This window comes from Candoia aspera, chromosome 5 (genome assembly GCF_035149785.1).
Source record: "Candoia aspera isolate rCanAsp1 chromosome 5, rCanAsp1.hap2, whole genome shotgun sequence".
Classification (NCBI taxonomy): Eukaryota; Metazoa; Chordata; class Lepidosauria; order Squamata; family Boidae; genus Candoia; species Candoia aspera.
This window is the reverse complement of record NC_086157.1, coordinates 38,874,378-38,890,352: the sequence shown is the minus strand read 5'-3', so window position 1 is coordinate 38,890,352 and position 15,975 is coordinate 38,874,378. Positions and strand designations below refer to the sequence as shown.

Sequence of the window (15,975 nt, the reverse complement as noted above, 5' to 3'; positions counted from 1 at the left end):
CTTTCTCCCTTCATTCCAGCAAGTTTGAATTTAGTGAAATGCTTATGGATCCATCTCCAGGAAAGAAGTTTGTGAACTTGATTAAAGTTCTCTCTAAATCCTTGAACTAGCTTACTGAATTAGCTTTTAAAAAGAAAATATAAACATGAGGAATGGGTCCTGCAGCAAGTTTGCTTTTTGTTCACACTCACCCAGTTTCTCAGTGCTGGCACCTGACATGTAAAGGATGTTGGGTTAATTTATTAAGGCTTAAAACAATCAGTTCATGATTAGGTGATTTTGTATTTTCAATGGTATTTAAATGCTTTTTTAGCCATATCAGCAGACATTTTCTGCAACTGGAAAAACAAAGCAACTTATTAAGAGAGGGGGGGCTAGATATTGATAAGCTAGCATTTTTTTAAGGGCTATACATTAAAGTCCCATTGCATGACTACAGTGCCAAGTGCTATGAAAGAGAAGCATTCTTCCCATTCTCTATCTCCTTCACCCCAAAAGACACGCATACACAGAAAAGCCTAACCACACCTTCCCTACCTGTCGCCTTCCAGATGTGTTGGGTTTATGCAATCCTTAGGTGAGATGGGAAGAACAATCTTGCCTGCAAGTTCTGAGTGTTCCTACAGCAAAGTTTCCAGTTTCCTAATGCCTTGTTAATAACATTCTGGTGGACAATAGCCATAGAGAACAAATTTTCTGCCATAATAGTTATAAAATGCCATCCACCTATAAACATTGGGAAAGTGGTCCAAATTTTCTTGTGGGTCAGAAATGGTAGACGGCATAAGGAATGGCCCTGAAGGACAGGAGGAAGAGCTGCTACCAAGGCAATGGTCAGATAAGAGAGGCTTGAGCCTGGGCCAGGAAAATAACTTGAGAAAACTTCTCAGACAAGCCCCTTCCTAGTTCACATGAAGATAAAGTGAGGGAGGGGGAAGCTATTCAGACTTGAAAGTTTCTGTTACCACAGCTGTTAACAATAAAAGTAGTCCTGACCTACAGGGCATTGGGTTCTTAGTCTGGTCTGCCTTGTGGGGCTGACAGGAACAGAAGAAATTTCTGGAATTCTCTGGATTCACTATTTCTCTGACCTGCTCTTAGGTCATATCTCAGACCTCCCTTTTACCCATACAAGTAGTCCTCGCTTAACGACTGGTCACTTAACGACTGTTTGAAGTTACAACAGCCTCGGAAAGGGTGCTTTAGGGCCTGTAAAGCACTCCTCACTCTCAAAATATCACCGCCCTGCAGTTACATGACTGCAATCTGAGTGCTTCAAAACCTGCTCACACTTACGACCAGTTGCCAAGCACCCTGCAATCATGTGATTGCCATTTGCAATCTTCTCTGCTGGCTTCCCCAGAGAGTCAATGGGAAAGCCAGCAAGGAAGGCTGCAAGCTGCTGCTGCCTGCTGAGAGGACTCCCTCTCGTCTCTGCGGGATGTTTCAAGAGCTCCCTGCCGAAGGAGCACAGGTGCCTCAAGGGGGTGGGTGAAATCCTTTGAGATTCCTGCTCCATGCAAGCAGGCATGAAGGATCCTTCATGCCTGCTCGCACGGAACAGGAACACTCACCCCCTTGAGGCACCCTGCATTCCTTACCTTACTGCACTGCCTCTCTGCTCAGTGGCCGAGAATCCTGCTTGGATATGGGGGCGGAAGGCAGTCGCAGTTTGCAACCTTCCCTACCGGCTTCCCCATTGACTTTCTGGGGAAGCCAGCAGCAAAGATTGCAAATGGTGATCACATGATCGCAGGGCACTTGGCAACTGGTCGTAAGCGTGAGCAGGTTTCCAAACACCAAGACTGCAATCATGTGACTGTTGGTGGGGTGTGGTTTTCTCCTTGATCAGGCTGTTGTTTACTGCTTGATTGTTTGTCTGGGTTGGTAGTTCCTTGATTGGGGTATTGTTTACTGATTGATTGTTTGTCTACCAAGAAGAAAACAATAACCCCACCAACACTAACAGGACAAGCTGCTGTATATAAACAGAGAACAAACCCCACTCCCTTCTAGCACTGAAGATGTTGTCTAGTTGGGTAATGAAATGTCTGCAAGAAAACAACCAAGCTCAGAGAACAGCAAGGACTCCACACAGGGCCGCAACTAGGGTCTGTGTCACCTGGGGCAAAGATGGATTCTGTGTCCATTTTGGTGCCCCCCCCAGCACTCATTTTGGTGCCCCACCAGCGCGGTGCCCGGGGCACATGCCCTGGTTGCCCCCCCCCTCATTGCGGCCCTGACTCCACACAAGGAGCTAGTGTTGTGACCTCAGCTCTGGTACTCAAAATGCATGTACATGTGCTCAGAGATACCCTTTTACCCCTGCTGTAGATCTGAATGAAAACCCTCATTTTTTGGCATTCATCAACATCTAGGCAAAAAATAACTCCAAACAAAGCAAGTCCCAAATACACACAGGTGATTTATGGGTTTGAAGATTAGAAAGGGTAGCTTATGGAAAGAAGGAAATTATGATGTAACCTTAGAGAGAGAGGGTAAAATATAAATGCATTTATAACCTCTGTCAAAAAGATCGGAAGCTGCTTCTTTATAATGTTTTTTTCCTTTCCTATTTCTATTTCTTTTTCTATATTTTTCTTACTTACTCAATATTCTTCCTTATTTTTTTTGTTTCTTTTCCAATATTTGTATTGTTTTTGTCTTGTTAAAATTTTCTTTAAAATTACATTAAAAAAAAGTTTCATCTAATGAGGTTCTGCTTTAATTGACGGTGCTATAAGTTAAAACATATTACTCTCATTTTCTAAAGTATTTGGTGCTGCTTTATTACTGTAAGATTAATAATTGCTTCCATTCTAAAAACGATTGGTAGTACAGTAGAACTTCATTTTTCAAGCTGTACATTTTTCACACTGTATAAATTTATAGGAAACTCTTTTTTCCCTCAGCATCCCTAGTAACAATAAATAAGACAGTTAACAAAGATTTGAGAAACTTTTTTTCAGCAGCAGTTAATAATGTTTTCTTGCATTATTACAACTGGAAAGGTAAGGCAGACTTACAGTAGTAAATCAAATTGTATTGCTTACATCGGTACCGTATGTTTGAGCAAATTTCACCATTTTAGGCTTTAGAACTACAGATACCAGAACTCTCCCAGCAGCTAAACCAAAAAGTAGTTGTTTATAGCTATGAGGGCTACAAATATTACATTAAAAGTGGCTGGAAGCATTAGCATTATAAATGGATTTAAAAAGGAAGGTATTTATTGGACAGAGATGTGCCACATGGAGAAATGTATATGTATATGTATGTAAAACAAGGTCTTGGCCCATATAAAATTTCAGAAGAATATATGGAAATAATCCTGCCTCTTGATTATGTTTTGGAAAAATAAACTATGAGAAACAGAGAAACAAAAACAGTCATGGTGATTTACCTGTATATAGTGTTTCATTATATTATGGAAGGGATTGTACACCAGTACTCTCTTGTTCTTAAAGCATCTGTAACCTTGAACCTTCCAGAAATTATTAATAAGTCTTATTAATAGACACTCCAACCAAAATCACTTTTGCCTGGTATCACAGCATTTCAGTATGGCGGCTTCTATGCACACCCTTAGTTTCCTAGTGTGTCTTTTTTTATGAGAACCCAGCAATCAACCTGTTGATGCATGATTAGTGCAGAACAGATATGTATGAGAATATCTTTGTTTATAAGAAAAGATCTTCCCAAGACCAACACTGATTCCATACTGATTGTCACAGACAATAGTAGTAGCTATTCTCCGCCATAGAGAAAGTTATTCAAGGTTGTATGCAGGCCCAGTGCTGGAGTCATATTTATATTAGATGCAGAATTCTGAGTTGTCAGTGGGGAAAGAAGGAAAGACTGACTGGAAAATTCAAGTAATTTTTCAGCTACTGGATAGTGAAGGTAAATATACATTTCTGAAATAGCTGGGGAAAATTGAAAGTAAAGTAGAATATTGACTTACTTGATTACTTTGATCAGAGGTTGAGAAAAATTATTTTGATAATTGGGCAGGTGATTCTTGGTAAAAAAAAGGATTGATAAGAAAAGCAGTGATGTTACTGAAGTGAAAATGAAAAACTGAGATAATATTGCTTTTCAGTTCTAACATAAATCCTTAAATTAATTTATTTGCTTAATCTAATATTAATTTGTGTACTGTTGCTTACATATGAACCACATATACTGCTTTGGGGAGGTGATTATCTTAACAATTAACAATTAATTTTTTAAAAAGGTATCACTACACTTTGCCCAAATTCTTCCGCACAATATCAGAAGACAGTTGTTTTACAGAAAGGACACCTCTGTTGAAAGTTTCCACTAAAGAAAATGGGTAAGTTTTTAAAAAAAATCTATATCTTACTTGATATTGAGCCCCACAGTATATTATTAACAGCTGAAGTCCTAATTGATTTCAAGGGGGCTCATCCCTATACTTTATTGTATCCTAAAGAACATAAATATTAGAGAAGGAAATGCTAGGTCCATTCCTTTAAGTTTATGGAGGAAAGGTGAGCTATAAATTAAATACACAAATAAAGAATAAATATCAACAAAGCAATGCTGACATTCTCTGAGCTCTTTCTTCTATAATGGGACAACTAGAGTAGACCTTTGCATCTTATCAAATAATGTAGATTTATGTTCTGGTCATCTTGTCTGCCTCCTGAAGAATCTGTATAACGACCAAGTAGCAACAGTAAGAACAGACCACGGAACAACGGACTGGTTTAAGATTGGGAAAGGAGTACGGCAGGGCTGTATACTCTCACCCTACCTTTTCAACTTGTATGCAGAACACATCATGCGACAAGATGGGCTTGAGGAATCCAAGGCTGGAGTTAAAATCGCTGGAAGAAACATTAACAATCTCAGATATGCAGATGATACCACTTTGATGGCTGAAAGCAAAGAGGAACTGAGGAGCCTTATGATGGTGAAAGAAGAAAGTGCAAAAGCTGGCTTGCAGCTAAACCTCAAAAAAAACAAGATTATGGCAACCAGCTTGATTGATAACTGGCAAATAGAGGGAGAAAATGTAGAGGCAGTGAAAGACTTTGTATTTCTAGGTGCGAAGATTACTGTAGATGCTGACTGCAGTCAGGAAATCAGAAGACACTTAATCCTTGGGAGAAGAGCAATGACAAATCTTGATAAAATAGTTAAGAGCAGAGACATCACACTGACAACAAAGGCCCACATTGTTAAAGCAATGGTGTTCCCTGTAGTAACATATGGCTGCGAGAGCTGGACCATAAGGAAGGCTGAGAGAAGGAAGATCGATGCTTTTGAACTGTGATGTTGGAGGAAAATTCTGAGAGTGCCTTGGACTGCAAGAAGATCAAACCAGTCCATCCTCCAGGAAATAAAGCCAGACTGCTCACTTGAGGGAATGATATTAAAGGCAAAACTGAAATACTTTGGCCACATAATGAGAAGACAGGACACCCTGGAGAAGATGCTGATGCTAGGGAGAGTGGAAGGCAAAAGGAAGAGGGGCCGACCAAGGGCAAGATGGATGGATGATATTCTAGAGGTGACGGACTCATCCCTGGGGGAGCTGGGGGTGTTGACGACCGACAGGAAGCTCTGGCGTGGGCTGGTCCATGAAGTCACGAAGAGTCGGAAGCGACTAAACGAATAAACAACATGTTCTGGTCATAGATCTACAAGGGCACTGACCAAAAATAGAAGTATATAATCATCTTTGGAGATATATTTGTGTTCTTTCTTCTTTCTACCTAAGAATTCTAGGTAGACTTAGAGTTATCCTTGGAAAGCAGCTCTTCTGAGTAGGATTCGTAAACTTCAAAATTGTGAAATCCTGAGATTTCTCAGGAAGATTCCTGCCCTGGAAATACTTTATTTAGCCATGTCTCCAAGGATGCCATGGATGGTTTCATGGGATAGGCTTCTGGTTGACTGATCTCAGTCAATATGCTCTAAATGGAATTGCCTGTGGACCAGAGGGTTGAGTGAACCCATCTGTAGGAAACATGATAGCATATTGGCTGCCAGTTTATTCTGCTATTTTGATATGTATCATTTTCTTTTTATGACGGTTTTTAATTTGTTTGTACACTGCCCAGATTTGCTGTGAGTTGGGTGGCCATCCGAGTTGAATAAATAAACCAATAAATAGAATAACAGATAGTTCAAGCTTAGAGATGAGGTGGTGAAAGAACATTTCCCTGAAACCCCAGAAGCATAGAATATTTTGATTGAAAATGCTCTAATGCTGAGGTTTCTCCTGTAATGGAAATGTCAGCATTGTTACTTATTCCAAAAGTATAAGTAGCACAGTAGTTGTTTTCCTCACAAGCTTAAGAAAATGTCGTGTTCACTAACAGATATATTCTCCCAATGGGACAAATTTGAGAAGATCAGACTAATCTATATTGATAGTTGTCCATGATGTTTTATAGGTTAAAGTGCACAGCTGTTCATAATGCAGATTTCATCACAGATGATGACTTTTGGGAAAACAGTTCTGCAGAATTTGAGCAAAGGTCTCAGCCAGGAAGTGAAATGACCAGCTTGTCCAGATCTGCTTCCTGTGAGGAAAAAGGCGAAATATTGGACAATTTTCATATCAAATTCAATTTATCCAAGATGAGGTATTGTATTGAAAATTTAGGACACTTTTTTTCTCTTCAGCAAATAAGTAAAGTAACACTCCTTTGTTAGAACTTGCCACTGATTTCAAGCAGAACATCCCAATGAGATAGATAATAACATCTAGTCAGATTTATAGCTAGATAATAATACAATACTGAAGAAACAGCCTCCTTTATCTTCATACACGGTACTTTATGTGAAGGGATGACCTTTTTACTTTAACTATGTCTTTAAAGTTTAAGTAGGCTCTGGTTGCTGGAAGATTATAGTTTTTATTTCTGTTTAAGTGTTTTTAATTATGCTTTGACTTGTGTTCTCAGTTGCATTAGTTTTATAGCAGCAAGATGTGCTCATAAAGTAAACAAACAAACAAACAAATAAATAAATAATCCTAGGTATATATTTAGAAATAAGCCCTACAGAGTTTAATTGTGTTTTTTTCTTACAACTCTGCTTAGGTCCTGATCTGTGTTTGAAAGCATGGTTTGATTTAAGGAATCCTTTTTTTTAATCTACAGAATCGGTAAAATCACAAAAGTAATAATTTCCTGCACTGTGTAAGGGTGACTGCTGGGAAAAAGATAAATTTAGTGATTTCTGCACCACATCAAGTCATCTACATTTTCATCCTGCAATGTTCCTATAACGTGTACAGGTTTCAGCCATGTACATGTGAGTTTGCTCCCGCTGAGCTGTTAGTCCGCCAGGAGGCACTCACAAAAACACATTTTGTGTTATGTTGGAAACATTCAGAGATAGTTCTTAACTGGTTTCCCCTGGAACTACTCACGTCTCCCTCTGCATTTGCTCGGCCTTCTTTCCCCAAGAGGGAAAATTAAATTAATTTTTTTGTTACGATTATTATAATTATTATAATACATCATAATATATAATATTTATTTTATAATTATATAATTATAATAAATAATTAAGCATTAATCTCTTTCAGTTATTGGTAATCTAAACTGGCAAAGATCTATAATCTAGCAGAAGGAACAGAGAAAGATATAGACCAAATTGCGGGTTAAACCGCTGAGCTGCTGAGCTTGCCGATCGGAAGGTCAGTGGTTTGAATCCACGTGACGGGGTGAGCTCCCGTTGCTAGTCCCAGCTCCTGCCAACCTAGCAGTTCGAAAACATGCAAATGTGAGTAGATTAATAGGTAACGCTTTGGTGGGCAGGTAACGGCGTTCCGTGTAGTCATGCCGGCCACATGACCACGGAAGTGTCTACAGACAAACGCCGGCTCTTCGGCTTTGAAACGGAGATGAGCACCGCCCCCTAGAGTCGGACACGACTGGACTTTACGTCAAGGGAAACCTTTACCTTTACCCTAATTAGATGAAAGGGAAAGGAATAGACTTACTCTTAATTTCAAACCAGGTCTCAACACATTTTGAAATGTGTTTGCCCTTAAAAAGCATTGGGGTCTAGTTTGAAATGAAGTAAGTGTACACTCTATTTCTTTTCTACAATCTAGTGGAAATCATCACTACAAATGTTTGTATGCCAGATGATTTAGTGGACGTAGAATCCAAACAGATGTGGTTATATTGTATGATTTGTTACATATATTCATGTGAGAAAGGGTGTCTTATGATCATCAGTCAGTTTTTGCTCCTATTTAACAATCTGTTTTGGATTTTTTTTTTCAGGGCAGTTCCATAATTCATAAAGGGAGATAAAGAATTTTATTTCCCACAGATATTTTGGACCAAGCCTGCACTATCTTTCTTTTCAAGTATTGTGCTGTCTCATCACTTTTACTACTTTCACATTTAATCATTCAGTCAGCATTCGTTTATTTTCTTAAAATCAGTTACCCACTCTACACCCACCCACCCACATACACGGATGCCCACATATACACAAACATTTACCAATACAAAATATCACAGACATCACAAAATACCATACAGTTTAATAGAAGGTTTTGCTTCAGTAAAAAAACAACAAATGGCAGTATGTATTTCTTGCAGATCATTAGTTATTTTGGTTCACTGCCTAGTGCAGCCATGCATCTAGATTAGGGATGTGCAAATCACTAATTATCCTAGGAGCTTTGCTGTCATCCCAACTTATAATATATTAAAGTGTTTATAGACGTGGAGCCACGACTACAGTTGTGTAAATTTGGCAGTGTTTTATGAACAAAGCCTTAGTGAGACATGGCAACCTGTTCAGAAATTCATATTCATACAGTAGACACTTTGAAGTAACCAATCCATATTTATACTCTGAGACAGTAAAAGAATAAAAGAAGAATGTATTGTCCTTGGTACTGACGTACTAACTAGTTGGAGCCAGAAAACACAGCAGCAAATATTCTGTTTTGTTAATTACTGTCACATGCAATAGCAAAGCTGGCAGCAAGAAGATAGGTATAAATTCCTAGAATCAGTGTGAAATCATGCCTATTATTTTTCTTTTGCACCCGTCCTTCCTGACCTTCCCTGTTCTATTTTAATTATGAATATAGGAATACATTAAAAGCTGCCCAGCTTTCCTTTGTTCTGTATCATTGCTGTGTAAGCACAGCCCAATATAATTGCCCTGGTTATGCAGAACAGTTGGCAGCCAGTCCTGCCCTGTATCCCTGGTGCTGCAGCAGACACGTACTCTTGACAGATTGTTCCCTGAAATACTTTTGTGCAGCCTTGTTGAATAAACATGCTGGAGTTTCCAGACGCCAAGGTGGCCTAAATCTGCCCAGTTCCAGTGAAATATCTGTGCTCTATGTGCTGTAGATCTGAATGAAAACCCTCATTTTTTGGCATTCATCAACATCTAGGCAAAAAATAACTCCAAACAGAGCAAGTCCCAAATACACACAGGTAAAATTTCAATAGAATTGTAGTGTAGACATTGGGATGGTAATTGTGTATAAGACCAGTCTTCATTATGGCTAATTAAACTCATTGTTTCATAAGTCTAGGTACCCAAAGGGTTGGTAGTTGGTGAGAAGAATACTCTTAAGTGTTATACTTGATTAATAAAAACAAGTCCCCATCTCCTGATTGCTAAGTTGAGTTTATTATTATTTAAAGGGTATGCATTTCTGGACATCTAAATGATTTGTTAATGTTTCCTGATTGATACTGCTATTATGGACTGTCTGTTTCTAGATACCATATTTTGAATCTTAATTCAAAAGGTTAAAGCTTGTCTTTGGTCTATGCACTTTGCTGGTTGATCATGGAAATAAAGAGACTTGACTTGTAATGCACACACTATAATTACATTTGTAAAATGCATGCCTTAAATGTGTAAAAACTGTACAATTATAGTCACACATCCTTAAAGGTGGGAAAATGAATTAAGCACAGAGCGGAGCCAAACAGTGATATAATTAAAACAGCATCATCATCATTTTAATATGAGTTTCTTGATAAAAGCTCCTAAGTGTTAGACAGTTCTGAAATATAATGCTTTCATGTTGGTGTATTCTGTTACTAAGTCATACATTAAAGATAGACTTTCTTGAGTCAAGCTTGACTCCTGCATGGACATGTCACACAGTTTCCTTGGTAAAAGTGTGGAAGTGGTTTCCTATTACCTTCTTCCAGGATGTTTTTTGACTTTTCTCATCTAGTTCACAGCCCTGTATTCCCTTGTGGTCTCTCACCCAACCACTAACCAGCCCAACCCTGCTTAGTTTCCAAGCCAGACAAAGTCACACAGGTGTTGAAACAAGACATGTCAAGTATAGCATATGTGTTGCATGTAGCATGTCCAAATTTGATTCTGTTTCAATCTTTCTCATCACTAGTTAATGGACAAGATATAGATATATTGTACAGCACTCTATAATCTACTGCTGTTACTCCATATATATGCTACATAATGATATGGGCAGGAAAACATGAGTTATTTTGCTAATCTAGCAGCTAGATCAACTGTCTCTAAATGGCATGCTTGGAGTTTTCAGGGCTCTGTTTGCCATGGTGAGGTGGAGAGAGCTTACCCATTCACAGTTAGCACTGTAGGTATGGCCAGTCATATGACAGAAAATGGTGATGCTGAAAGAAAAGTAATTTGCTCAAAAATCTAACCCTTTGCTAGAAGTGGAGTTGAGTTAAAAGAAAGCAAAAACACTTTTTTGAACTAACAGTTCTGAGCTCCCAACATCCATGTCACCGAAGAAAAACTGATGAAATACAGAGACTAATAACTTGGCCACAAATATGGTCAAGATATATTAAATGTGTTCTGAGCTTCAAATGACAAATTACTTGTTTGCCAATACAAGCCAAATAAAGCACTTGTTTCACACAAAACTACAGATGTTCAGAGAAACCTACACACATAGGCAAAACACTCATTCACATCGTACATCCATCTCTCTCCTCCCCACCAGAAACTCGAGCAAAACTCACACCATCACACATAAATCCAGGCAAAATGTATATTGCATCGGTCCATTCTCCAAATCCCAGGGAAAACATAGCAAAAAGGCAGACAAACGGGCAGACATGTCCAACCCTGGAAAAACTAATGCACCCATAAAATCCAGGCAAAACATCCAATGCACACAGCCATATATTCAGGAAAGAGAACTGCATATAGTCTCCCTCCTTTCTGCAGGCAAAATCCGCAGCGTACTAAAACAGAGCATCAATTTAAACCAACAAAATCAACATACTGTAGCTAAAACCAAAACCAACACCCACATTTGCTTTCCAGTCCCCTGGATAACAGGCTTCCTATTGAGGTTATTTTTTTCTGGTAGCTGAATTACAGTCACCTGTCATTTTAATTTTCTTAAAATGTCTCTGGCTTCTATGAAGTTCAGAACTATTTTTAGAAATAAAGATGGTGCTAAAGTCTGGTGTGCCATTTTGTAGCATATCAGCTTCCCAGTTTATTAGGAAATGATTTTGAGATATACTTTTTCTTTCTACTTTTCCTCCCTCCCTCCCTCCCTCCCTCCCTCCCTCCCTCCCTCCCTCCCTCCCTCCCTCCCTCCCTCCCTTCCTTCCTTCCTTCCTTCCTTCCTTCCTTCCTTCCTTCCTTCCTTCCTTCCTTCCTGTATTAGTTTTTACTATTCCAATTATAATCTATATACTATTAAAAGTCTCAGGTCTGTTTGATACTTTGTAACCTTTGACTGGGTGAAACAGTGCATTGCAGACCAACAGTTTTTGAACCAAAGTACCTCAATGGGCTAACTTACAGAATGCGCCCAAAATCCAGGACCCCTGACTCCCATGGAATAGACATTTGGCAAATTATCATAAAATATTTTATGACATAATACAAAATGTCATAAAAGACTTCCTGTGGTCAGCTCCTGATGTTTGAATATGCTATACAGTTCAATATTGGCTACTTTCAAGGCAGATACAACTCTGAATATCTTCCTGAATTTTTAAGAACTTTTCCAGTCAAGGCAGTAAATTAGAAGCTCTGCCATTGTTGAAGGCATTGAGGAATCTGGTAAGGAAATATCTCTGAAATGATGATCCAATGGGTCATGCATTGTCTAGTCTAAAAAAAAATATTTTTTTAAAAAAGGAAATGTTTTTATGATATCACAGCAATCAAGGAGCCTGGGGTGCTAAGAGAGATGCCTGGGGTGGGCAACACATGCCATTGATAGCTATCACCTTGGGAACTCCATGCAAGATATTGTGGAATGGGAGCAAGAAGTGTTTTTATTGACACCCCTGTGCTTTGCATCGGAACTCAATTTTGTCTCCAGGAAGTCAGAGACAGCTGTGAAAGGATTATTTTGGGGGGTTTGAAGAGTTGCAACCAATCATGCTAGACAGTTCCAGGCTTGATTGACTGAGTCAGTGCGTAGAACTTTCTTATACCTTTGTAGCATAAAGTAATGTAAAACCTCATCTCTAGAACTAGTGTCATCTTTGTCTAATCGCTCACCTTTGTCTCAGGTTCTCAAGAAGCCTACTTGATGACTTCAGAAGTTTGTGTTATGAATGGGTGAAGCAATATTTTCTCCTGTGTTCTTTGTGAATCTTTTCTCTTATTTTACAGATGCTGTTTAAAACTCCTAAAGGTTTCATGCCTTTTTATCTTTGTAGTTGTATGCTCTGTAAGTATTGAATTTTGAGAGTGCTAGCTGTTCAAAAGTTAAACCTGATGGTATAAGCAAGACCTACAGCATTGCAGAATGTTTTGTTTATGATTCCTAGGCCTGGCTCCAATTTTGCGGAGGTCTTTGGTAAGGTGCCTTATAGATATTGTCTCCTCCCACTTAAATATTGAATAATGAAAGAAGTGTTACTGAGCACAAGTAGCAATAAAGGAGAAGCTTTTGTAGTAGTCTGATTTGCTTAACAGCATTTCCCTGAACATTCTGTTGGAATATAACTTAAAAATAAAGGATTAGAAGGCAAAGTAGGGAACCAAAAATGCTTCTGCTCTATTGCAAACTCGGTATTCCCTCTTATGTTATGCTGTCTCACTAAGAATAGAGCAAAGAATATATTTTTTAAGGCACTGCCTATGCTACTTTTGATGGAAAGGGTAGGAAAAGTAGTGGTGGCTGGCCAGCAATGAAGAAGTAGAATTGTGGAGTTCCTGGTTCACTTCTTCCACCACAACTTCCACAGAATTATACAGCTGGAAATAATAATTCTCGTCTATGTTGGATTGGCTAGATTTGACTCAATATTCATGGACTTTGGCATTTGCTTTTATCATTCTTATTTAATTTCCTAAACTTTACTTGTACCAACAAATGGAGAAAGAAGGAAGACACTGATTCTGCTCAGCTAGAAGTGCTGTCTGCCCATCCTTGATTCTGGGGGAAAAAAAACAAAACAAAACCCACAAGCATGAAATCTGCTGTCCCCACTGCTGATCTCTATTCTGCCTTTATTATCTATGTTTAAAGCCACTATAGTTATCTGACTTTCCATGAAGGTGATAGGTAACAAATTTTACAATTTCAAGGCTGCAATTGTTTGGTTGGAATCAGAGGGAAAACACTACTTTAACCGTGGTACACCTAGGGACTTAGGTTGTCCCACTCATATGGCTTGGGGACAAGATGAAGGCAATGGCTTGGCAGAATAAGATTTCTAGACCATGGACTAGGAAAGGGAGTCTAAAGAAGAAACTTAGGAAAGCCCTGCCCTGACCACTCAAGTGGTAAATATGGAGGGAAGGAGATTTGTATTTTCAGTCTTGCAAGATTCTGTTAATATAGCCTTAAAATAAAGTAGAATTAGTTCATCTAGTCATGTTTCCTGTCTGGTTTCCCTGGAAGGCCTGACAGAAACTGATCTCAGAGGGTCACCAAAATTCAGTCCTAGTAAAATAGAAAGGAAAGAAGAACATTTTTCATATATATAACCCCTAGATTCCCAAAGAGTCATGCTAGCTGGGAAATCTGGGAGTTGTTGCCCAAACAAATATGGAAGATACTGAATGGGGAAAGAGTGATTTATGATGTTTCCTTCCTTGGATGCCGCTACATAAGCATACCCTGGGGCTTAGGAGGGCTAGTGATCCTGAAGCTCTTACTACTTCCATAGCCTCCTCCAGCATGTCCAGAGAAAGCTCTTGGTTTGGAAACTATTTTCATGTGATGTGATGCTGACATAGCACCATCTACAACATTTCCACAGCTTGGAAAGTTTGGATTATGAAGTTAAATACTAAGACCACAGTTTTAGGAAATCATGATTAGAAAGTATTTGGTCTTTGTAGTTATCTTACAGATGCAAACAACTTTAGGGAGAGCTTGTTTAATACTGAATTAACTGAAATACAATTATTGAATGTATCCCCAGATTTTGTTTAGCATTCATCCAGAAAACAGAACAACTTGGCAGATGCTGGCTGTTTCACCTGTGGACATTTACAGTATCCTTTACCTGTTACTTTGTTGGAAAACACAACGGTGGAACAGTGTAGACCAGAGTTGCTGACAGTAGGCCGATTCAAAAAATGCTTGATAGGAAATGGCTTATATTTTATTTGCTAAATTAAATACTGACAACGATTTCTTTCTTTAGAGATCCTGATGCTACCTCATTGGTTTTAAAACCAATAAAGTAATTTATTTGCAAATCTGTTTTCTAAGGTCATGATCCAAGCAGTAATGAAGATCTGATTTTATATCTCCTTTAGATGCTCCCTAAAATGTAGTTTCAGAAATATAAGGGTCAGAGCCTGTCTGTACCTTTGGATGAAAGCAAATGTTAGTTTTAAATTAAAATGTAGCTTGTGCTTTATATACAGCCATGACTGTGCTCCCAGCAATGGTGCATGGAATGTAGGATGTCCAGCAACGTTGTGGACTACTCTATGACTTTTCCAACTTGTTCTCCTCTAAATGCATTTTGGACTATAAGTCCCATTATTTTTATTAGTATGTTGGCTTGGGATGCTACATCTGGGAGGCAACAGATTGAAAAAGACTTTCAAAGAAGTATAAAAACAGAATCCCATGTTAAATGAAGAGCGTGCTTAGCGTAGCACTCTGTTGGCCTGTGACGAATGCTATGATTTGGTTTCCATATTTATTGACTTGTGTGATGACTGTATTACTCAGCTTGCCATTAAATTCGACTCATATGTAGTTAAAGTAGAAATCTCTTTAATGGAGTGTAGTATACAGTACAGTGAAAAAGTTGTGAATAATGGTTCCCATGCTTTCTCCAAGTTAAACAGCCCAATGAACTGAACCCCCTTCCCTTTTGTCAGTATGCAGCCCCCCTTTTCATGCCAGCTCATTCAGTTCTGTGCAGATGTCTCCAACGGCTCGGCAGCTTGACTTTGGGTGCCAGAGGTAGTCCAAACAAGATGCTTTCATGCTCCTGGTGTGTCCCCCTCCCACTTCTACTGACCCACAAGTCCTGACACACGTTGACTTCATTCATGCATGCAAATCTGATCAGGTGTTCTGGGAATGTTTGACCTGGGAGCATGAAAACTTGGCTTTGTAGCTTGGTGTGAATTCCAGGAAAAAACGTTCTGCACAGCAATAAGAACAACACTTGGATGGAGGGCATAGAACAGAACTGCCATTGCAAAGCAGTGAGAGATGCTGGTAAAGTGGTGCATATCTTGAAGGCTGGGTGAGGAGGTGGAATAGAGTTGGCAATACATGAGATAACATATTCTGCATCTCTGCAATTTTTTTTTTAATTGCATGGCATAGCAGTTTGGTGTTCATGCTGCTTTTTTCTTGCAGAGAAATCCTTGTGAGGTCCAGCAGCCAGATGTGTAGACTATTTAGCCGTGACAAGTCACGTTGCCCAGGGTGCACCACGAGGAGGCTAGTCTACATTGCACCAAGCTGGGTTGAGAGAAAGTGACTGGCCCAAGGTCACCCAGCCGGTTTTCATGCCTAAGGTGGGACTAGAACTCACAGACTCCTTG

At 39.1% G+C, this 15,975-nt stretch overlaps 1 protein-coding gene across 1 annotated transcript in view; it reads left to right on the top strand.

Annotated features, from left to right (window-relative positions):
* Positions 1-15,975, top strand: part of OCA2 (OCA2 melanosomal transmembrane protein) — a 188,332-nt gene that overhangs the window by 12,696 nt on the left and 159,661 nt on the right. The window contains exons 2-5 of the mRNA XM_063304410.1: positions 4,238-4,336; positions 6,429-6,620; positions 12,619-12,676; positions 14,382-14,454. Of these exons, the coding sequence (XP_063160480.1) occupies positions 4,238-4,336; positions 6,429-6,620; positions 12,619-12,676; positions 14,382-14,454 (422 nt within the window). The remainder of the gene's footprint in view (positions 1-4,237; positions 4,337-6,428; positions 6,621-12,618; positions 12,677-14,381; positions 14,455-15,975) is intronic.